Genomic DNA, 24,111 nt, shown 5'->3' with positions numbered 1-24,111 from the left:
AGAAGATTCTCTAGAACTCTCACTCAAGACTAGGCTCATGGGACCTGGAGGTGATTTCTTTGACTCTAAGATAGTCCATGTCTGTCTCTGAAAAGCCAGTGGTTTGGGGATTTCCCTGGCAGTCCAGTAGTTAAGTACCCACACTTCTACTGCAGGGGGCATGGGTTCGATCCCAAGTCAGGGGCCTAAGATCCTGGCATGCTGTGTGGTGCGGCCAAAAAAATGAAAAAAAAAAAAAAAAAAAAAGGACAGTGGTTTTAGAAGCTCCTCTTAGAAGCTCCTCCTTTATGCTGAGGTAATCCCTGAACTCTGGCTGAGGTTTTGTTTCTGTTTTTCTGCTGCTCACTAGAGATGAGCCCTAGAGCTGAGTACACTGCTGCAGCTGCTTATTTCTGTCGTGTCGGACTCTGTGCGACCCCGTGGACTGCAGCCCGCCAGGCTCCTCTGTCCATGGGATTCTCCAGGCAAGGATACTGGAGTGGGTCGCCATGCCCTCCTCCAGGGGGATCTCCTGTCTTGCAGGCAGATTCTTTACCACTGAGCCACCAAGGGAGCCGAGAGCTGACCCTAATTTCCTGCTAACAATCCTGTCTAGCTTTATCAGCCATTGGGAGCATGTGCGGTGATGAGAACAGCTCGGGAAAAACACAGAAATGAAAGCCCGCCAGCTCAGCACTGTGGCCAGAGGTGCGGACTCTGCCCAGATGAGCGGAATGGACGTGGCAACCCACTGGAGTGCTCGGTTAGCCTTGGCTGCCTCCTGTATAAAACGGGGGCGTTATTCCTGCGGGTGGGTCGACGATCCCTCTGGCTGAGGGTGGCTGGGTCCCTCACAGCCAGCTTTCCCCACAGCGCTTGGGGTCACACAAGGCTCCGTGCCTTGCGAGCCCTCCGTTGACGGGGAAGCAGGCATCTTTCATTCGACTGCAGCTAAACAAGCCTCCTCCTGATGAACCACTTGCCCGCTCAGTGAACGCTCAGGTGGACCCTTGTGCTTAACAGCTGAGCAAACACACGGTCTCCTTGGCTCCCCCTGGACTCAAGCTGGAAGGGAAACCCCTCCCGGCATAACGCCTGACGCTAGGAACCGGCCTCCGAACGGGACAGCAGTGCTTTAAAAACCATGGAGTCAGGGCTTCCCTGGTGGCCCAGTGGTTAAGATCCCACCTTGCACTGCAAGGGACGCCAGTTCCATCCCTCATCGGGGAAGATTCCACAGGCCGCGGAGCAACTAAGCCCACGTGCGACAGCTACCCCCATGAGCTGCAGCTACTGAGTCCTGCAGTCCGCTCGGCCAGAGCGGACGTGCGTGGGAAGCCCGGGGCTGCAACGAGCGAGGAGCTCCCCCTTGCCGAGACTCCAGGAACTGCAACTAGCGTGTTGCTCCCCCTTGCGGAGACTCCAGGAAAGCCAGCAGTGACGATCCCAGCGCGGCCAAAAAAAGAAACACATAAGTAAATCTTTAAAAACAAAAAGGAAGACCGTACAGTCAGATTTCTGGGGTGGAGAGGAGATTCTCCACTTTATGATTCATCAGTGGGAACGGAAAGGTTTTGCACCTAAATCTATACAGGTCTACGATTCAACCGCTCCATCCCCAGAGCACTTAGTTGTAAGAGTCCCTCCTCCCCCGGCCCCCTCCTACCTGCTGCCCCCCAAGCAGGGCTCTGTGGGGGGCAGGGATTCGGGCTGGCTGCTCATCTGGCCGGGAAGGTGGCCTGAGTCTCTAAGACGGACCAACCGGTGGGACCAGGAACCCCCATCACGGAGCACTGGAGAGCTGGATTTTGAGTCTGCAAACGTAAATGCCTCTGGCTCCGGGGCAGAGAAAGGGGCTGGGGAAAGCACATCTGTGGCCAGTGGGTCCACACTCATAACGGCAGTCCCCTCCCCGTACACACACACACGCAACCTAAGAAGGAAATCTTGGAAGACATGAGCAAGTACAAAATCGCAAAAGGCTCTGGTCCCCCGTCCAGGAGGGGCGTCCATCCGTCACACAGAAAGCAGGCAGGTCCGAAGCCGGGTTAGGAGGGCCGGTCCACTCCAAACCGGAGGGTGAACTCTTGGGCTGTCTGGTCAAACAGCTCTGGGTCCTGTGTCAGCTGCTCCGCGAGCTCCAGCCGAACGGGCTCTCCCGGCTCCGGTTGATTCACCAGCATGTTGAGGGCCTCCAAGACTGGGGAGAGAAGTCGAATCAGGACATCAGGAGGGAGAGAAAAAACTCCTGGGAAGGAAGTGATGCTGCCCACTCCCGGATCCCCCTGAAACCCACACCAACCCACGCCTGAGGACGGCTCTACGAGCACATCAGATGGCAGTCAGTGGCTTTCACAGTGTCACAAGCCCCGTTGCGGGGTCGGTGAGATCAACATGGTTTCTGGGTTCTGTTCCCTTTTCAGCCAGAACCGCTCTGCTTTTGTTGCCTCTGACTCTCTCAGACCCCGAGGACTGCCGCACGCAGGCTCCTCTGTCTTCCACTATCTCCTGGAGTTTGCTCAAATTCATGTCCATGGAGGCAGTAATAGGATTCCAAAAGTTTTTTATTTGGGGAAAAAGGGTTCTGAGGCTCAAGACTGGAAACCACTCCTGCCCCGTGGCTTGAAATCTTTCACGGGTGACTTTGGGAACCGGGCGAAGACAGTGTCCCCCTCCCCCCGTGCCCGTAGGCATGCACACTGCGGCCCTGGGCTCTGGGCGCTCTGCAGAGCTCTGGTGCTCACCAAGGACCACGCCTCCCTCTCTTCCCAGCACTCTTGTTTCCAGGGTTAAGAACTCCTGAGCTGATCCAGAGGTGGGATATTTTTAAAAAGCATTTATTTATTTATTTGGCCTCTCTGGGTCTTCATTATGGATCTTTAGTTGCGGCCTGTGGGATCTAGTCCCCTGACCAGGGATCAAATCTAGGCCCCCTGCATTGGGAGTGTGGAGTCTTAGCCACTGGACCACCAGGGAAGTACCCAGAAACAGGACTGATCACATATTGATTACGTCCATAGACTAGGGCCACGGTGCCCGACATGTAGCTGCCAGCCATGTGTGGTCATCTTGATTTAAATTAATTGAAATTCATGACAATTAGGAAAGCAGTTCACGGGCACAACAGCCACACGTCAAGTGCCTGAAACCTACATGGGGCCAGTGTCTGCGGCACTGGACAGGGCTGCTATGGACCGACTCCATCACTGAAGAAAGTTCTGCTGAGCCGCGAGGTTCAGAGCCGGCCAAGGGAGGCCTCGAATCCCAGCTGTACCACCTGCCAGCTCAGGTAAGAGCTCAGCTCTCACACGCCTGTGTCCTGATGGGGCCGATGAGAGCACTATTTCAAGGGGCTTCTAGGAGGACTGAATGAGGTTGGTGTGTTAAAAATGGCTGGTTGCCTGGGTTAGAAAGTTCAGGTTCTCAGTGGTGCAGGGACGTACGTGAGACCAAGTCCTCAAGGGCCACCCAGCTCCCTTTTTGTATTCCTAAATTATGATTAATCCATTATAATTTCAATTGGTCATCCATGGATGTATACCAAAAATACCATACGGAAGAAAAAAGTGAATTTTTATGCTGGAGAGGGTGGGTGGAAGAGAAAACCCTCCTACATTGTTGGTGGGATAGGTAAATTGGTGAAGCCACTCTGGAAAACAGCATGCTGCTGCTGCTGCTGCTAAGTCACTTCAGTCGTATCCGACTCTGCGCGACCCCAGAGACGGCAGCCCACCAGGCTCCCCCATCCCTGGGATTCTCCAGGCAAGAACACTGGAGTGGGTCGCCATCTCCTTAGGTTCCTTCAAAAACTAAAAGTAGAGTTGCTGAATGGTCCAGCAATCGCAGCCTTGAGCATATACCCAGAGAAAACGCTAATTCAAAAAGCTACATGTACCCCAACGTTCGCAGCAGCACCATTTACAACAGACGAGACACGAGTGCAACCTAAATGTCCGTCGACAGACAAGGGGATAAAGAAGATGTGGCAGACATGCACAGGGAAATGCTGCTCAGCCACAAACAACAGTGGACGGAGCCCATCTGCAGCAACGTCCGGACAGACCCGGAGATCACCGTATCAAGTAAAGGAAGTGAAGGAAGTCAGGCAGAGCAGGACAAAGACCATATGTTATCCCTTACATGTGGAATCGTAAAAAGATACAAGTGAACTCATTTACAAAACAGAAACAGGCTTACAGACCTGGGGGAAAGCAGGAGAGGAGGGCTACGCCGGGAGTTTGTGGTGAGCAGATACAGACTGCTGTACGTAAAAGACGCAGACAGCAAGGCCCTGCTATGCAGCCTGGGCACCTGTTCTCAGTGCCTTGTGATAAACAGCAGTGGAAAAGAGTATGAAAAGAATACATACACACATGCATACCCGGATCACTTTGCTGTGGACCATAAACTAACACAACATTGTAAATGAACCATAAAAGTAAAGCCATGTCGCTCAGTCATGTCTGACTCTTTGAGACCCCATGGACTATATAGCCTGCCAGGCTCCTCTGTCCATGGGGTTTTCCAGGCAAGAATACAGGAGTGGGTGGCCATTTCCTTCCCTCAAAATTAACCATACTTCAGTAAAAAAAAACAACAACAACAACAACAACAACAACAAAGTGAACTAAAAAGATACCGTGTGACGCTTTTAGTGCAGGGTCAGAGTGCCTAATGAAGCAACGTACTCATTGTTATTAGGCCCGCCCCTTCGGCTGTCCTCACAGCATCGGACCTTGCCTCCATCACCAGTCACATCCACAACTGGGTATTTTTGCTTTGGCTCCATCCCTTCATTCTTTCTTAAGTTATTTCTCCACTGATCTCCAGTAGCATGTTGGGCACCTACTGACCTCGGGAGTTCCTCTTTCAGTATCCTATCATTTTGCCTTTTCACACTGTTCATGGGGTTCTCAAGGCAAGAATACTGAAGTGGTTTGCCATTCCCTTCTCCAGTGGACCATATTCTGTCAGCCCTCTCCACCATGACCCACCCGTCTTGGGTGGCCCCACAAGGCATGGCTTAGTTTCATTGAGTTAGACAAGGGAATTCAACAATTCAGTCCCTCAGTCATGTCTGACTCTTTGCAACCCCATGGACTGTAGCCACCAGGCTTCTCCGTCCATGGAATTTTCCAAGCAAGGATAGTGGAGTGGGTGGCCATGTCCTTCTCCAGGGGATCTTCCCGACCCAGGGATCAAACCCAGGTCTCCCGCACAGCAGGCAGATTCTTTACCGTCTGAGCTACAGGGAAGCCCTAGTAGTCTCTTGCCTGGGAAACTCCACGGACAGAGGAGCCTGGGGGCTACAGTCCCTGGGGTCACAAAGGACTCCGACGTAACCTAGCGACTAAGCGACAGTAAACAGGAGCAACCGACATAAGAGCAGTCCCGGGACTCCCCTCTCCGACCCCATTCAGTCCAGGGCCCCTGTCCAGGGGGGCCCCCCTACCTTGGCAGGTCCTGGTGCTGGCTTTCCAGTTCTTCTTGCTGATGATGGGCAGGCACACCCTCCCGTCCCTATCCACGTTGGGGTGGTAGATCCTGGTGGTGAATTTCACCATCGGGGGCTGGAACGGGTACTCCCTGGGGAAGCTGATGCACAGCCTGAAGGCCTTGAGGTTGTAGGGTGGCCTCTCCTGTGCGAGAGAAGGGGTCACGCTCTGGGCAGAGGCACAGCTGCCCTCCTCCCCCCAGGACCTGGGCCTGGTTTCTGCCCTCCCCGCCCTGCCCCAGGGTCCCAGGCTTCCTCCGCTCCACTCCGAACAAGGACCGTGAATGCAGACACAGACGGCACGTGCATTCACTTAGCAACTGGGCTGTGGGTCAGAGCGCCCTGGCCTGGCGCTCGCACGAGTCAGATCCTGGCTTCTGCTGTGCGCCTGAGGGCCAGCTGCCTCCCACCCTTAAGCCTCAGTTTCCTCTCTTGAAAAATGGGTGCAATTTGACTGGAGGCATCCTCAGGAACACCTTCGCTTCTTTTTATTATATCGGTAATTAACATCTTTCCAGTTTCATTGAAAAATAACTGATACACATCACTAAACTTAAGGCGTTGAGCTTGATGGTTGGATTCACATATGCTGTGAAAGAATTACCACAATAGGTTCAGCTGACACCCATCTTCTCATATAAAAAAATGAAGAGAAAGGATAAGGAAAAAAATGTCCCCTTGTGCTGAGAGCCTTTAGGATTTACTTTCTTGACCATTTTTCTAGGACGTGTCTGGTGGCCCAGTGGTTAGGAATCCGCCTGCCAGTGCAGGGGACGTGAGTTTGATCCCTGGTCCAGGAAGATTCCATATGTCCTAGAGCAACTAAGCTCATGAAAGTGAAGTCGCTCAGTTGTGTTCAACTCTGTGACCCCATGGACTGTAACCCGCCAGGCTCCTCCATCCAGGGGATTTTCCAGGCAAGAGTACTGGAGTGGGTTGCCATTTGCTTCTCCAGAGGATCTTCCCGACCCAGGGATTGAACCTGGGTCTCCCGAATCGCAGGCAGACGCTTTACCGTCTGAGCCACCAGGGAGTCAACTAAGCCCATGCGCCAGAAGCGCTGAGTCTGTGCTCTAGAGCCCGGGAGCTGCAAATACAGAAGCCCTCTCGCCCTAGAGCCATGCTCCACGACAAGGGAGCCACTTCAGCGAGAAGCCGGAACACTGCAACTGGAGAGTAGCCTCTGCTCACTGCAACTAGGGAAAAGCCTTTGCAGTGACAGAGACCCAGCAAAGCCAAAAAAAAAAAAAAAAAAAAAAAATATATATATATATATATATATAGTTAAGACGGTACATACTGTTATGGGTATTTTACCATCTTAAAACAACAATTCGGAACTGGAGTGCCTAAGCCTTGCCAGGAGCCAGCAGAAGACCCTCTAGACTTGAGCAACAGGAAGGCTTTCCTGCATCCGCTCTGTGCTGCCTGCTGCTAAGGGCTTGACACGCATTAGCCCACGTAGCGGGGTGTAGGGGTTATGTGGTCTTCGGGCCACGTGGCTGGAGTGTGAGTCGTGGCTCTGTCAACCCCATGCCTGTGCGACCTTAGGCGAGCAGCCGAATGTCTCTGTGCTCTCCTTAAAAAAAGAGTCACAGCCTTCTCCACAGGGCTTGGGTGACAATTAAGTGAGTCACTTCACTTTTCTTTTAAGGTAATGAAGAGTGCACCAGCTTTTCTTTTCTTTTTCTTTTTCTTTTTTTTTTTTTACTATTTATTTATGTATTTGCTACACTGAGTCTTAGTTGCAACATGTGGAATCTAGTTCCCTGACCAGGGATGGAACCCAGGTGCCCTGTGCTGGGAGCACAGAGTCTTAGCCACCGGACCCCCAGGGAAGTCCTGCGCTAATTCACGTTAGGGATGTAGAGCATGGCCAGGCACATGGCAAGCACTCCATACGTGTCAGCTACTAGGGTAAGTATTTTGAGAACTCATAGTATTAGCATCAGGATTTCCAGATGAAACAAGTTCAGTGCATACAAGTAACCTGCCCAGGGTCACAGCAACACTGCCCAGATGGGGATTCAGCACGGTCGACTGGATTGTTCCACATGGGAGCAGTAATCCACACCCCTAGTGGGGGGACCCCAGGGCTCGGATGACCCCAGCACAGTGCACGGGGGCCTCCAGGCTGCTGCGAAAGCTCCAAACCCTTTCAGAACCTTCGTGGCAGAGAAGGCAGGAGAATGACCGTCAGGATGACATATGTGGGACTTCCCTGGTGGCTAAGACTCCGTGCTCCCAATGCAGGGGGCCCGCATTCAATCCCTGGTCAGGGAGCCGGATTCCACAGGCCGCAACTGAGACCTGGTGCGGCCAAATAAATAAACCTTTTGAAAAAAGAATGACATACGCGAGTTCAGAGTCAAGGTTTTAAGAAATTTCCTCTTCTTGAGCAGAAGGCAGAAAGGAAGCTGTGGTAGTAATGGGTGTGTCTGAGCAAATGCTGGACAGATAAAGAAAATGTGTTCTCGATAACGTGCAGAGGCTGGGGCTGGGACACAGACGCAAGACCAAGGGTGAGGCCTCAGCAAAGGGGGGCTCTAGGGCACTCGGGCTTCAGCAGTCGTGGCAGGTGGGCTCCGGCATCATGGACGCAGGCTCTGGACCACAGGCTTAACGGAGTGGTGCATGGGCTTGGTTGCTCCGGCTATGTGGGATCTTCCCGGGTCGGGGATTGAACCCATGTCTCCTGCACTGGCAGGCGGATTCTTTACCACTAAGTCAACAAGGAAGCCTTTTTTTTTTTTTTTTTTTTTGATGCTCTTTGTCTGCCGAAGCTTCCAAGATGAGCTAGTAGCTACTGGCTTGAAAAAGGGGTCTCCAACTAAGTCCAAAAGCCTTTTAGCCTCTTCATCAGTTGGCCTGGACCTCAGAAGCAATCAGTGTAGAGAGAGACACCCCCGTCTGCCAATGATCATCTCCAGTGAAAAAAGAATTCCATGACTTCCCTGATGGGCCAGTGGCTAGGACTCCACCTGCCAGTGCAGGGGACCCGGGTTCATCGCTGGCCCGGGAAGATCCCATACGCTGTGGGGCAGCTAAGGCAGTGTGCTGGTCATTGAGCCTGCACTCCAGAACGAGAGAAGCCACCCCAGTGAGAAGCCTCGGCACCCAACTAGAGATTGGTTCCCAGCCACAACTAGAGAGAGCCCGCGTGCAGCAACGAAGACCCGGTGCAGCCAAAAATAAGAAGAAAGGATTCTCAGGCAGGGAAAGTCCTCGTCCAGTCTAGCCCTCCCTGCCCCGGCCCCTGCCCTAAGTGGTCCAGTCCCAGGAGGGCCCCCGGATACTCACAGGCAGCAGGAGCGCGTGCCACACCAGCACGTTGTCCTCCTCGCTGCACAGGTTCCGCAGGTACTTGGGAAGCTCCTTCTGCAGGTCTTCCAGCTCCTGCAGGGGCACAGAGCGGGCAGCTGGCCGAGTCTCCCCTCCTCCGGCACCCTCCCCCCTGCCCCCCACAGCAGACCGTCCCCAGTTCCAAGCAGGACAGAAGCCGGCATTCACTGCGCACTCAGAGTGCGTCCGGCCTGGTGCTCTGGGCCTTTAGTGAATCACCAGATTTTTAGCTTCACTCCAGCTCAGTAGGTACCAGGTGGAGGATGATGCAAATCACCAGGTCTTGATATTATAACCTGGGAGTAAACCTCTTGGGGCTTCCCTGGTGGCTCAGTGAAGAATCAGCCTTGGAATGCAAGGGACACCAGTTTGACCCCGGGGTGGGAAAGGTCCTCTGGAGAAAGAAATGGCAACCCGCTCCACTATTCTTGCCTGGAGAATCCCATGGACAGAGGAGCCTGGCAGGTTACAGTCCACGGGGTTGCAAAGAGTCAGGCACGACTGAGTGACTAAATAACAACATCACAGCTCTCCGAGAAGCCTTTTCTCCAGAAACCAAGGTGCTTCACGTCTGTCCTCTGGTTCTCTTCTAGGGAGCCACGAAGCCCTGCCTCCCTCTACCCACTGGTGAGCAGCATGGTGACGCGCCCTCATTGTGCCCGGGGCAGGGTGGGCAGGCAGCAGAGACATCAGCCTGTCCCCGTCAGACTGCCCCAGAGCAGGCCTGGGGAGGGGGCACCGCTCAGGCAGACGGCAGCAGAGGAGAACGCCACACGGCAAGCAGGGAAACCAGAGGACAAGCGACCACTCGCCTTCCCAGGAAGGCGGCCCGTCCCCTGAGCACCACTGAGCTCTCCCAACAGCGTCCTCCACAGACAGGTCGCTAGGGCACAGGCCTGCCCTCGAGAGCTTCACTGGAGTGGTGGAAGGAAGACGCTGTGATTCTATGAATAAAGTGTGGACGCATAATAGGAGGGGAAACGGAAAGGTGGTCGCTGGGTCGTGAAAGACGCCGGGATTCTTGGCCTCTGGAGGAGACCGAGTTCAATCCTGGGCCTGTGACGAGGCTTGATTGCTTAAAGCTTTTGTGTCATAAAGTTTTATTAAAACATAAAAAGAGAAAGCTTCTGACATAGACATCAGAAGAGGGCAGAAAGAGTGCCGCCCTGCTAGCCTTTAGCAGCATGTTACACACTCTCAGCACGCTGCTAACTAGAGACAGGAGATGTCTCAAACCTCAGAGTGGCACCAGGCCCCTCACCCACAGTATGCATTCTGAGATGACCTTGGCACCATGTGAGTCATCCCGGGCCATAAAGCAATTGACATGAATGCTGAAGAAACACAGGTTTCCAAGGAAATATATAGTTTCTTTAACATCGACGAGGAAAACAATGTATGAGTAAAACACACAGGTTTGTCGAGCCCTTATCGGTTCTGAACCGACCTGAAGAAAGACAGAGTCCAGGGTAAATACACAGCTCATTAACATAGCGTAAGACAAACATTTCCATAGAAAACGCGTTGGTAAACTCAAGGTTTGCGAAAAGTTAACTTCAGGTGGAGCCAGGGGTCGTGATGGCAACACAGAATTTTAAGAAAAACCTCCTTTTAAATTTAGAGAAGGGAAAATATAGAGAAGGGAAAAAAATCCCACAGTTGTTTGTTCCCTCCTGCGGCTTAAGAGAGCGATAAAAAACGTCCGACGCTTGCAGCCTGCTTCCTCCGTTTGGAGACCCCTGGCCTTCCTGCCAGTTACCCTCTCAAAAGGAGAAGAGAGGAGAGGGAAGGGGAGGGGAGCGGGAAAGCCTCACAGCAGTGACACTGAGCTGGGCCCTGCAGTATGAACAGGAGTCTGCCGTGCAGAGAGCTGGCGAGGCCCCAGGGCAGAGGGCCCAGTTAGAGCAGATGTGTACAGCGTGTCCTGTGCGAAGTTCACAGTTGTTACGGGAAAAGGATTCCACGGTCAAGCATGCTGGGAAACTCTAGGCTAAACCGAGTTCTTCCCTGAGGGACTTTCCAAAGCCCTTAACACTCTGCTGCACGTTGCCATGCTCTGAGACATGCACCCCAGCGTGCAGCACACCTCAGATTCAGTATTAGACCAAGGACTTCTGCTCTCCATTTGGGGTTCTTTTCATGGGACAACTGACCTTTTCAAAAATGTATTTTCTTTTCTTTAAAGAAGTTTTTTTTTAATTGAAATATAGTTGCTGGGCAATATTATATGTTATGATACAGTGATTCACAATTTCTAAAGGTTATACTCTGTCTATAGTGATTATAAAATATTGGCTATATTCCCCATATTGTACAGTATATATATCCTTGTGGCTTATCTTATACTTAATAGTTTCTACCTCTTACTCCCTACTCAACACTGCCCCTCCCTTCTCCCTCTCCCCTCAGCAATAGATCTTAAAAAAAAAAAATAGATAAAAAGACATTTAGGGAATTCTCTGGCTGTCCAGTGGTTAGGACTCCACGCCTTCACAGAGTTTGATCCCTGGCGAGGGAACTAAGATCCTGTAAGCCACATGACACAGCCAAAAAATAAATAAATGTATTTAAAAAGAGACATTCAAGGGCAGGTCATATTTTTCTGGAACACTGAATGGGTGTAAACCAGAGGTTCTCAACCGGGGCGTTCCTTTATCTACCCGCCCCCAGCACTTTTGGCAATGTCTAGACCCAGAAAAACATCTATTTCTGCTTTATTGACTATGCCAAAGCCTTTGGCTGTGTGGGTCACAGCAGACTGTGGAAAATTCTGAAAGAGATGGGAATACCAGACCACCTGACCTGCCTCTTGAGAAACCTATATGCAGGTCAGGAAGCAACAGTTAGAACTGGACATGGAACAACAGACTGGTTCCAAATAGGAAAAGGAGTATGTCAAGGCTATATATTGTCACCCTGCTTATTTAACTTCTATGCAGAGTGCATCATGAGAAACGCTGGGCTGGAAGAAGCACAAGCTGGAATCAAGATTTCCAGGAGAAATATCAATAACCTCAGATATGCAGATGACACCATTCTTGTGGCAGAAAGTGAAGAGGAACTAAAGAGCCTCTTGATGAAAGTGAAAGATGAGAGTGAAAAAGTTGGCTTAAAGCTCAACATTTAGAAAACGAAGATCATGGCATCTGGTCCCATCACTTCATGGAAAATTGATAGGGAAACTGTGGAAACAGTGTCAGACTTTATTTTGGGGGGCTCCAAAATCACTGCAGATGGTGATTGCAGCCATAAAATTAAAAGACGCTTACTCCTTGGAAAGAAAGTTATGACCAACCTAGATAGCATATTCAAAAGCAGAGACATTACTTTGCCAACAAAGGTCCGTCTAGTCAAGGCTATGGTTTTTCCTCTGGTCATGTATGGATGTGAGAGTTGGACTGTGAAGAAAGCTGAGCGCCGAAGAACTGATGCTTTTGAACTGTGGTGTTGGAGAAGACTCTTGAGAGTCCCTTGGACTGCAAGGAGATCCAACCAGTCCATTCTAAAGGAGATCGGTCCTGGGTGTTCTTTGGAAGGAATGATGCTAAAGCTGAAACTCCAATACTTTGGCCACCTCATGCGAAGAGTTGACTCATTGGAAAAGACTCTGATGCTGGGAGGGATTGGGGGTAGGAGGAGAAGGGGACGACAGAGGATGAGATGGCTGGATGGCATCACCGACTCGATGGACGTGAGTCTGAGTGAATTCCAGGAGCTGGTGATGGACAGGGAGGCCTGGCGTGCTGCGATTCATGGGGTCGGACACGGCTGAGCGACGGAACTGAACTGAATTGAACTGAGACCCATTTCTGGCTGCCACATGTGGAGGAGTGCTGCTCCGTCCAGTGGGTAGAGACCGGGGGTGTGATAACATCCTTCAGAAAATGACTCAACCTCAAATATCAGTGGCGACAAAGTTGTGAAACTCTGGTATAAACAAAGGCAGAGAGAAAGGTCCCCAAAGACGGTCCACAGCTGGGGGAACCCTTCACACTGTGCCCCTGCTATACTTTCTCTGAGCCCCAAAATATAAGCACACCCTTATCCCCTGTTTCTTATCTTTCTACACTCCACCTCTGTTCATGCCAACAAAGGGCCCAGAGTCTATGACACCTCATTGATCTGCTACTAGAAGCATCTGCTGCTACCAGTTCCAGGATCGTCTGTGACTCCTGAGCAAGAAGGAAGCCCCATGGTGCACAGAAAAGCCCTGGAAGAGACATTTTCCCAACTTTACCAAAACTGAAGGAACTTGGACTTTACCTGTCATACATGAGTTCTGTCAAGACTTTTGCAAAGCCTGGAGGTGTTGAAACCCACAGCTGTCTCAACAGCTGTGTTGAGACACAGCTGTTCCCTGAGGCCTGCTCAGAAATCACCTGACTCAGAGGAACAGAAAATGAAAATAGAGAAGCCTCTGAAAGAACCTCTGGCTTGGAGCCTCACCAACCTGGGCTCAAATCCCAGCCCCACCACTGCTTGCCGGGTGACCCAGGACAATCAATTTAGTCTTTGTGAGCCTCAACGTCCCCATCTGTAAAATGGGGTAGAGGACTCATCTCACAGGGTTGCTGAAATGAGTGCTGTAAACTACCTGCCATTTGATGGTGCCGGGGAGACACAAGCTGGCTCCCAGCATTCCTGCTTGGTGGGAAAAACTCTCTGCCTCATCGCTGCCAACCTCCAGAGTTCAGTCCTTTGGGGCTGAGCCTTCTCTGTGCCCCAACCTGTGATCATTTTCTTCCCAGGGGCTGAGGGTAGCACCTCCTGTTCACCCTCCTCATGCCTGCACACAGGAGGGGCACTTCTGAGAGACTCAAAGCCTCAGGGGTGTCAGACCCACCTCCCCAGAATTGCTCCACCGTCAGGGAGATTCTTTACCATCTGAGCCACCAGGGAATACTCCCCTACCTTCCCCATCTATCTCCAATCCCAGCCACACCCCAGTCCCCCAAACACCTTGGGTTTTCCCACCTCCTGGGGAAAATCCCTCCCTCACCATCCTTCCCGACCTCACTTCAAAATTGTGTCCCTGATCAGAAAAAAGATAGACTTTTTTCATTTTCTCTGCCTCCGTACTTCCTAGAGCAGGAACCAGGGCATGGGAGGCGTTCAACAACATCTGTAGACCAAATGAACTCACACCATCTACTCCAAGTAACCTCCTGGGTTCGCCCTGGCAGCTTTTCTTCCGGAAAAAACCCTGAGAACTTTGCTCTCAACTCCTACTCAACGTCCCATACTTCTTGGGACTTTTTTTTTTTTTTTTTTCCTGAGCGCGGCGGGGAGGCGGGGTGTCACTGCACGACTTGAGGGATCTTAGTTCCCCGACTGGGGATCCAGCCGTGCCCCTCCAGTGGAAGTCCTAACCACTGGACCGCCAGGGACGTCCCCCTTCTCGGGGCTCTAATGTGGGCACCAAAGCACGGGGGTCCTGGTTATCTCTGCTTAAAAGGCACCTGCCACCACAGCGCCTGGCTGCAGGAAGACGCCAAGGAACCAACCAACCCTTCCCGCACCGAAAACTGAAAGCCGCTCAGTGGTGTCCGACTCTGCGACCCCGTGGACTATACAGTCCATGGGATTCTCCAGGCCAGAAGACTGGAGTGGGTAGCCTTTCCCTCCTCCAGGGGATCTTCCCAACCCAGGAGTCGAACCCAGGTCTCCCGCTTTGCTGGCGGACTCTTTCCCAGCTGAGCCCTCGGGGAAGCCCCGCACCCGGGGACGCAGGTAACTGTCACAGTTTCTGGCAGGAGAAATGAAACTGAAACCGATTCGGGGGAGGCGGCTCATCCCCCAGCACAGCTCAGAGAGCTGGCGACACCCCGGTCCATGTCCTCCCACCCCCCGAAACTGCAGCCCCTCTCGCAGCCCCACTGGTCCGCGGGGAGGGGGCAGGGACGCAGGGACTCAGCGGCCCCGGGTCCCCTAAACGGGCTCGGGGAGCAGAGGGCGGGATGCGAGGAGAGGGGGCCCGGGCAGGCGCGCGGAGCCGCGCGGGAGGGGTTACCTTCGCCACCCGCTTGCTCGCCGTCATCTTAGGACCAAGTGCGGGGCTCCGGGGGACTAGCCAGACTCTGGAGCGGCCTGCGGGCTCGGCGCGCCCCGCCCCTGGGCCGCGCCCCCACGGGCCCCGCCCGCGCTCCGCTCCGCCCACCGCGGCCGCGGGGCCACCGAGGGGGTGTGGCGCGCCCGGGCCCCGATGGGCTCCAGAGCCGGGAGCTCGAGCGCTTTCTTGTCTAAAGCCCGGCGGGCCTGGGAGCGCGCGGCATCGCGGGGCGCCGGGCACCGGGCAGCGAGCACTCGGGGGGCGCGGGGCCTCGGCCTTCGCCCGAGGCCGCGCCGGGGCTCCACCCCCGTCTTCAGCCCTCTCTGCTCCAGACGCGCGCGGGCCCCGAGAAAACACGAGATCCTCGCCGTGCACGCGCAGCTCCCGGACCGGCCGCCTGGGGTCCCCACCGTCGGCGCCCTGAGCCCCTCCAGCGGATTCCCGGAGCCCCCCCCCCCCCCCCGGGCAAACCATTAACCCTCTCGGGCCCGTGTCCCAACTCTACAAATGGCTGGGAGACACCGGAGACGATGTCCGCCCCCAGGGCCCTCCCCTGGGAGTTTGGGGTCCTTTGTGCTGTCCGGCACTGGGTGGGGGAGGCAAAGACGCCTCCCCCGCATGACCACTGGGTGCAGAGCACCCCGAGGGGCGCCCTCAGACCCATCCTCTAGCTTCGGGGGTCTGGTGGGCCTTTCAGTCCTTTTCTAGGTTTCGTTATTTGGTGGTCATGTATGGATGTGAGAGCTGGACCATGAAGCAAGCTGAGCGCCGAAGAATGGACGCTTTTGAACTGTGGTGTTGGAGGAGACTCTTGAGAGTCCCTTGGACTGCAAGGAGATCCAACCAGTCCATCCTAAAGGAGATCAATCCTGGGTGTTCATTGGAGGGACTGATGTTGAAGCTGAAACTCCAATACTTCGGCCACCTCATGTGAAGAGCTGACTCATTGGAAAAGACCCTGATGCTGGGAAAGATTGAGGGCAGGAGGAGAAGGGGGCGACAGAGGATGAGATGGTTGGATGGCATCACCGACTCAATGGACAAGAGTTTGAGCAAACTGTGGGAGTTGGTGATGGACAGGGAGGCCTGGCATGCTGCAGTCCATGGGGCCACAAAGAGTGGGACATGACTGAGTGACTGAACTGACTGACTGACTGACTGACTGAAGTACCTACTACCCTGCAGGAGGGCACAGGCAAACCAAGCCAGTACTCTTTCCTGGAGAATCCCACGGACAGAGGAGCCTGGTGGGCTAAAGTCCATGGGGTCACACAGAGCCGGACACGACTGAGCGACTAAGGACGCTCACAAGCACCTATTACACGCAGATCTGGGGGACAGTTGGGTGGTGGCACCCCAGCATAGACTTCAGGGGCCTCCCTTATCTTAGCATGGGTCCAGCACACACCGCGGGCCTACTGTGTGCCCCAGAACACAGGCAGGGCTCTCCGCCCTTGTGCGAGGGCCGGGGCTCTTTCCCCCAGCATGAAGGTGACGCCCTCATGGGCTTGGAGCCCCAGAGCACGGGGCAGCATCTGGGGAGCAATCACCCAGTAACGGTGAGACTGGGTGAACCCGTCTCCCTTACCCTCATCTCTTTCAGCTCAGAGGAGGCGGAAAACCAGAGAACATTTTGGGCACATATTTTGAGTTCTGAATTCACGGCCTCACTTATTGTTTATCTAGGTGTCTTGATACCAAACAACTTCTCTGCTGGTGTGCAGTATGTGTTTGCAGAATGATTTATTCTCTGTTTCATTGAATTCAATGAGTTTTAACTGGGAATCTTCTTGTTTTCTTTCTTTCTCTCTCTCTTTTTTTAAAATGTAGTTCCCTGAGCAGGGATCAAACCCGAGCCCACAACAGTGAAAGCACAGTCTTACCCACTGGACTGCCAGGGAATTCCCAAACAGGGTGTCTTCTCTCTGCCAGAAATGAACGGGACACTGTCCACAAGCTCTTAGCATAGGTATAAATGAAGGAACTGAGGCCTTTGAGCCCATCTCTGGTTGTTCATCTCAGTTAATAAGCATTTACTAGGGAGCACCAGGCAGTGACCACAGTGAGAACGTGGGGTCCTTGTACTTGAGAAGTTCTTGGCTACTGAGATGGTGAAAGAATACAGTCCCTGCATTTTTAATGCAAAGTGATAAGCGTTAGGCTACAGACAATCATCTGATGCTGTGGGAGCCTGCAGGAGGGTACTGGATCCGGCCTCAGAGAGGGGCAGTGGTTTCCTGGAAGAGACAAAGTTAATTACAAGTGAATTGCAGACATTAGCCTATGAAATTACTCAGCCCGTAAAAACTAACCACACCAGGTTTCAGGGCCACTCTCTTCTGAGATGGCTCCCATTCTATCTGTGGAGTGTGTTGCTCTCTAAATAAATCCACTTCCTACCTATCACCTTGTCTCTCACAAAATTCTCTCTGCGATGAGACATCAAGAGCTTCATTAAGTCTTGAAATTAAGGTGTGTGATCTCAGCTAAAAGACCGTGGGTTCAAGTCCAAGTCTGAGTCACAAGGTTTCAGAAGAACTGTTTTTACTTTTCTCTAATGTAGTTGGCTTGTATTCATTTCTTCCACAAAATTTAATCAGCACCTGCTTCTGTGAGGCCTGTGCTGAGCTTTCTGCGGGACATGGAGAGGGCTGAGGTCAACCTTTGTCTTTACCATTGAATCAGAGACGTGTGTCTGTACAGACAGCAAAAGGTTGCGGGGAAAAGACCTCTAAGTCACCTCTCTGAAACTGAAAACAAACCGAAAACCAAGCACATAGATATAGAGAACAGGTAGGTTGGTAGAGGTGAGGGGTGGGAGGTGGGGGAAGTAGGTTCCAACTTCCAGTTGTAAGTAAGTCTTGGAGAAGTAATGTACAGCCTAGTGACTAATAGTTAATGATACCGTATTTTATATTTGAAAGTTGCTTAGAGAGTAGATGCTGTTGTTCAGTCACTCAGTCGTGTCTGACTCTTTGTGACCCCATGGATTGCAGCACACCATCACCAACTCCTGGAGTTTACTCAAACTCATGTCCATTGAGTCGGTGATGCCATCCAACCATCTGGTCCTTTGTTGCTCCCTTCTCCTCCTGCCCTCAATCTTTCCCAGCATCAGGGTCTTTTGCAATGAGTTGGCTCTACGCATCAGATGGCCAAAGTATTGGAGCTTCAGCTTCAGCATCAGTCCTTCCTATGAATATTCAGGGTTGATTTCCTCCAGGATGGACTGGTTGGATCTCCTTAAGGGACTCTCAAGAGTCTTCTCCAGCACCACAATTCATTTGTTCGGTGCTCAGCCTTCTTTGTGGTCCAACTTTCACATCCATACATGACTACTGGAAAAAACACAGCTTTGACTAGATAGGCTTTTGTCAGCAAAGTAATGTCTCTGCTTTTTAATATGCTGTCTAGGTTGGTCATAGCTTTTCTTCCAAGGAGCAAGCATCTTTTAATTTCATGGCTGCAGTCACCATCTGCAGTGATTTTGGAGCCCAAGAAAGTAAAGTCTGTCACTGTTTCCACTGTTTCCCCTATTTATTTGCCATGAAGAGATGGGACCAGATGGCATGAATGTTGAGTTTTAAGCCAACTTTTTCACTCTCCTCTTTCATCTTCGTCAAGTGGCTCTTTAGTTCCTCTTTGCTTTCTGCCGTTAGGGTGTTATAATCTACATATCTGAGGTTACTGATATTTCTCCTGGCAATCTTAATTTCAGCTTGTGATTCATGCAACCTGGCTTTTCACATGATGTACTTTGCATGTAATTTAAATAAGCAGGGTGACAATATACAGCCTTGACCTACTCCTTTTACAATTTTGAACCAGTCAGTTGTTCCATGTCTGGTTCTAACTGTTGCTTCTCGACCTGCAGAGGTTTCTCAGGAGACGGGCAAGGTGGTCTTGTATTCCCACTATTTAAGAATTTTCCACAGTTTGTTGTGATGCACTCAAAGGCTTTAGTGTAGTCAATGAAGCAGAAATGGATGTTTTTCTGGAATTTCCTTGCTTCATCTATGATCCGACAGATGTTGGCATTTTGATCTCTGGTTCTTCTGCCTTTTCCAAATCCAGCTTGTACATCTGGAATTTCTCAGTTCATGTACTGTTGAAGCCTAATTTGGAGGATTTTGAGCATTACCTTGCTAGCATGCAAAATGAGCACGATTGTATAGTAGCCTGAACATTCTTTGGCATTGCTCCTCTTTGGCATTAGAATGAAAACTGACCTTTTCCAGTTCTGTGGCCACTGCTGAGTTTTCCAAATTTGCTGGCATATTGAGTGCAGCACTTTAACAGCATCATCCTTTAGGATTTGAAATAGCTCAGCTGGAACTCCATCACCTCCACTAGCTTTGTTCACAGTCATGCTTTCTAAGGCCCGCTTGACTTCACATTTCCGGATGTCTGACTCTAGGCGAGTGACCACACCATCATGGTTATCTGGGTCTTTAAGACCTTTTTTGTACAGTTCTTCTGTGTATTCTTGCCCCTTCTTCTTAATCTCTTCTGCTTCTATTAGGTCCTTACTGTTTCTGTCCTTTATTATGCATGAAATGCTCCCTTGGTATCTCTAATTTTCTTGAAGAGATCTCTTTCTTTCTTGAAGAGAGGGGTTTCCCATTGCATTGTTTTCCTCTATTTCTTTGTTCTTCTTTGATATAAATAAGAATATACTCAAGGGACTTCCCCAGTGGGCCAGTGGTTAAGAATCCTGCTTGCAATGTTGGGAGCTTGGGTTTGATCTCTGATCAGGGAACTAAGATCCCACAAGTTGCACCAACTCAGAGCACACACCGCAGCTGCTGAGCTGGAGCGCTCCGGGGCCGTTTGCCACAGCTAGAGAGTCCTTGTTGGGCAACCAAGCGTCCCACGTGATGCAGTGAAGATCCTGCAAGCTAAAAAAAAAAAAAGAGTATAATCAAGACTGGATTTGTTATTGTATTTATTTTTTCTTCTGATTTAAAAAAAAATTATCAGAGTGTAGCTGATTCACAAAGTTGCATTAGTTTCAGCCATACAGCAAAGTGTACCAATCATCCATATACATATATCCACTCTTTTTTATATTCTTTTCCAATATAGGTTATTACAGAATATTGAGAAGAACCCCGTGCTATTCAGCAGGCCCTTAATAATTATATGTTTTATGTACAGCAGTGTGTGTAGGTCCATCTCGAGCTCACAGTTTATCCACCCCCAACCCAGCTTCCCCCCCGGGAACCATAACTTTGTTTCCTACATCCGTGACTCTACTTCTGTTTTTTCCTTCTGATTTTAAAAGAAATTAAAATTAAAGCCTTTTCACAGGCCCCTGAAAGTGTTCTGGGCTCAAGGCCCTGTGTCTGGTTGGCCCTGATTCATTCCGTCTTTGGTGAGGGCTACTGAGTTTCCATGTACAGAGGCAATGTCAAATTTCCTTTTTATATACGTGTATTCAAGTAAGCAAAATGAGTCCCACAGTCAGCTCAGGCTGCCATAACAAAATTCTAACACCTCTTCTAGGTGGCTTAAACAATGTAAATTAATTTTCTCACAGTTCTGGAGGCTGGAAGTTTGAGATCAGGGCGCCAGCATAGGAGATGCCCAGGGAGGTCCCTCTCCTCTGTGTCCTCAGGGGGAGGAGGTGTGTGTGTCTCTCTCTGCCTCTTCTTAGAAGCCGTTTGTCCTATTGAACTAAGACCTCACCCTTAGGGCCTCACTGAACCTTTTTTTGGCCTCAAGACATGTGGGATCTTAGTTCCCTGAGCAGGAATGAAACTCGAGCCCCCTACATTAGAAGCAAAGTGTCTTAACCACTGGAGAGCCAGGGAAGTCCCTCACTGGACTTATTGTTGCTGTTTAGTCACTAAGCTGGGTCCGGCTCTTTTGCAACCCCACAGACTGTAGCCCACCAGGCTCCTCTGTCAGTGGGATTTTCCAGGCAAGAATGCTGGAGTGGGTCATGGAACTTTACTTACCTCCTAAAGATTATCTCCAGATTCAGTCACTCTGAGGGTTAGGGCTTCAACATATGAATTTGGCGGGCACACGGGGGAGAAACAACTCGGTCCCCAGCAAATATGGAAGTACATACTAGTACAGCAGTGAGAGAACATGGCAAAAAAAAAAGGCCCACTGTTTTACAGATGAGAGGTCTAGGGATTAAAACCGTGTGGGGCCAGGACTGGAGTTCCTAAGCCTTCTCAATCCTTCAGGACAGTCTGTGACAAGGCACCTTGTGCCTCAGCTGGGGAAGAATCCGCCTGCAACGAGGGAGACCTGGGTTTGATCCCTGGGTTGGGAAGATCCCCTGGAGAAGGGAAAGGCTACCCACTCCAGTATTCTGGCCTGCAGACTTCCATGGACTGTATGGACTGTAGCCTACTAGGCTCCTCCGTCCATGGGATTTCCTGGAATAGGATGATCCCTGAGCCTTGGACATTCAGCACAGGAGTTGGGGGCTTACCCCACAGCCTGTTCTGGCCAAGCCCTTGGGACTGGGGAGTCTGCTGTGCAGAGGACACTACAAGGAAATTACTCCGAAGTGGGTTTTGTTTCCATCAGAACACTGCTTTCAAAACTATTCTGAAAGGCCAAGAAAAGACAAAGCCTCTTGAAATCCAGCTGGCAGCCCCTTGTTAAGAATAACAATAATAATAAAGCAATGAGGGAGCTTTGAAGAAGAGTGAATTAGCATTCAGGCTCGGCTGCGTCAAAGGCTTGAGACCTGACTCATCACCCAGGGAACCACATCCTGATCCGGGGACACTTCCACAGCTGGGAAGAAGGGCCCTGGCCCTCCCATCCCCCAGAGTTTTGTCCCCTCTTCTTTCTCCATTTCAGCCCACAGGAGAAGAGGCAAGGGCAGAGTCCAGAGACCTAACGGGAAACGCAGAACCCAGCCAGGGAGCCAGCTTTCTGGGTCAGCTCTCTGGATGGCAATTAGAACTGACAGTGGGAGATGAAATGGTCATCTTTGAAATGCGGACAGGACCAGAGGCCTTTGAGCTGGGAGCGTTTGCCACTAGTCCGAGCTGCTCTGTGGTCTGAAGCCTGGCCGGAAAGGCCGTGGGGAGTTTCTGACGGAATGAAAAAACTCAGCCAGATCTGGATCCTCAACAAACACAAGTAAAACCTGGATGAGGTGAAGCGATGACGGAATGTGTTTGAGTTGGCTAGGAAGCGTCAATCTAGCCCTATCTGTGACATTAAATTTTTTTTTTTTTTAACCAAAAGGTCTTTTTATTGTAGCCCACATGTAAATGGATGCGATTCCTGGTAATGTTTAAATGTCTACGTATTTGGTAAGGGAGGAAAATGAGAGTAAATCAGGGCTTGCGGTCACAAGCAAAGCATGAGTGGTGTGTCTTGGGGCTGTGCGTGCATGCTCAGTCGTGTCCAAGTCTTTGCGACCCCCCTGGACTTGTAGCCCGCCAGGCTCCTCTGTCCATGGAGTTTCCCAGGCACGGATACTGGAGTGGGTTGCCATTTCCTTCTCCAGGGGATAGTACTGAGGCTGGGGTAGGATAGAGATTACGCCTTGGCCTTGAATTGTTACAGCTCCTGGTGCAGCCGTTGCTCTGGAATTTGGGGGAGGGTGTGCTCTCCCCGGTCCACCCCTACCTCCATGTAATGTCTTTGCGTCTCCCCTCTCTTAGCCGTATCAGTTCTTTCAAGGAGGCAACGGGCGTCACCAGCCTCCCAGTAGCAGCTGCCAAAAGTGCCTCCTGGGGTGTGTGTAGGAGGAAGTAACTGCTAGACGCTGCTGTGGGCCACTTTCCTCTCTGTCCTTGATGGCCAGTGTCCAGCCACCTTGCTCATCCACTCATTCAAGGAATATCTGGTGAGTTTCTTCTGTGTACCAGCAGTGACGCCCAAGGCCTGGGGCGGTGGCTGGGAAGACCAACCCCTCGTCCAAGGAGCCGTGGCTGTGCGGGCGCAGGAGGGCCTAGAGGAGCTATCCCACGTTGAAGGTCAGGAAGGGCGGCGGTGAGGAGATACCCCTCATCCAAGGTAAGGAGCAAAGGCTGCGCTTTGCTGGAGCAGCCATGAAGAGATACCCCATGCCCAAGGTAAGAGAAACCCAAGTAAAACAGTAGGTGTTGCAAGAGGGCATCAGAGGGCAGACACACTGAAACCATAGTCACAGAAAACTAGTCAATCTAATCACACTAGGACCACAGCCTTGTCTAACTCAGTGAAACTAAGCCATGCCTGTGGGGCAACCCAAGATGGGTGGGTCATGGTGGAGAGATCTGACAGAATGTGGTCCACTGGAGAAGGGAATGGCAAACCACTTCAGTATTCTTGCCTTGAGAACCCCATGAACAGTATGAAAAGGCAAAATGATAGGATACTGAAAGAGGAACTCCCCAGGTCAGTAGGTGCCCAATATGCTACTGGAGATCAGTAGAGAAATAACTCCAGAAAGAATGAAGCGATGGAGCCAAAGCAAAAAGAATACCCAGCTGTGGATGTGACTGGTGATAGAAGCAAGGTCCAATGCTGTAAAGAGCAATATTGCATAGGAACCTGGAATGTCAGGTCCATGAATCAAGGGAAATTGGAAGTGGTCAAACGAGATGGCAAGAGTGAATGTCGACATTCTAGGAATCAGCAAACTGAAATGGACTGGAATGGGTGAATTTAACTCAGATGACCATTATATCTACTACTGCGGGCAGGAATCCCTCAGAAGAAATGGAGTAGCCATCATGGTCAACAAAAGAGTTCAAAATGCAGTACGTGGATGCAATCTCAAAAACGACAGAATGATCTCTGTTCATTTCCAAGGCAAACCATTCAATATCACAGTAATCCAAGTCTATGCCCCAACCAGTAACGCTGAAGAAGCTGAAGTTGAACGGTTCTATGAAGACCTACAAGACCTTTTAGAACTAACACCCAAAAAAGATGTCCTTTTCATTATAGGGGACTGGAATGCAAAAGTAGGAAGTCAAGAAACACCTGGAGTAACAAGCAAATTTGGCCTTGGAATACGGAATGAAGCAGGGCAAAGACTAATAGAGTTTTGCCAAGAAAATGCACTGGTCATAACAAACACCCTCTTCCAACAACACAAGAAGACTCTATACATTGACATCACCAGATGGTCAACACCGAAATCAGATTGATTATATTCTTTGCAGCCAAAGATGGAGAAACTCTATACAGTCAGCAAAAACAAGACCAGGAGCTGACTGTGGCTCAGATCATGAACTCCTTATTGCCAAATTCAAGCTGAAATTGAAGAAAGTAGGGAAAA

General features: G+C 51.1%; 1 protein-coding gene across 1 annotated transcript; it reads right to left on the bottom strand.

Annotated features, from left to right (window-relative positions):
- Nucleotides 1–1,489: 1,489 nt before the first annotated feature.
- Nucleotides 1,490–15,185, bottom strand: UBE2L6 (ubiquitin conjugating enzyme E2 L6). Its single transcript, XM_006080733.4, has 4 exons — nucleotides 14,826–15,185; nucleotides 8,774–8,869; nucleotides 5,432–5,618; nucleotides 1,490–2,179 (listed from the first exon to the last, which is right to left on the bottom strand). The coding sequence occupies exons 1-4, from the start codon at nucleotides 14,850–14,852 to the stop codon at nucleotides 2,028–2,030; spliced, it is 462 nt and encodes a 153-aa protein (XP_006080795.1). The 5' UTR covers nucleotides 14,853–15,185; the 3' UTR covers nucleotides 1,490–2,027.
- Between the last annotated feature and the right edge of the window lie 8,926 nt (nucleotides 15,186–24,111).

Source organism: Bubalus bubalis, chromosome 16 (assembly GCF_019923935.1).
Source record: "Bubalus bubalis isolate 160015118507 breed Murrah chromosome 16, NDDB_SH_1, whole genome shotgun sequence".
In the NCBI taxonomy this organism is placed as follows: domain Eukaryota; kingdom Metazoa; phylum Chordata; class Mammalia; order Artiodactyla; family Bovidae; genus Bubalus; species Bubalus bubalis.
Note: the sequence above shows the minus strand (reverse complement) of the source record. Positions and strands in the feature narration are given on the sequence as shown.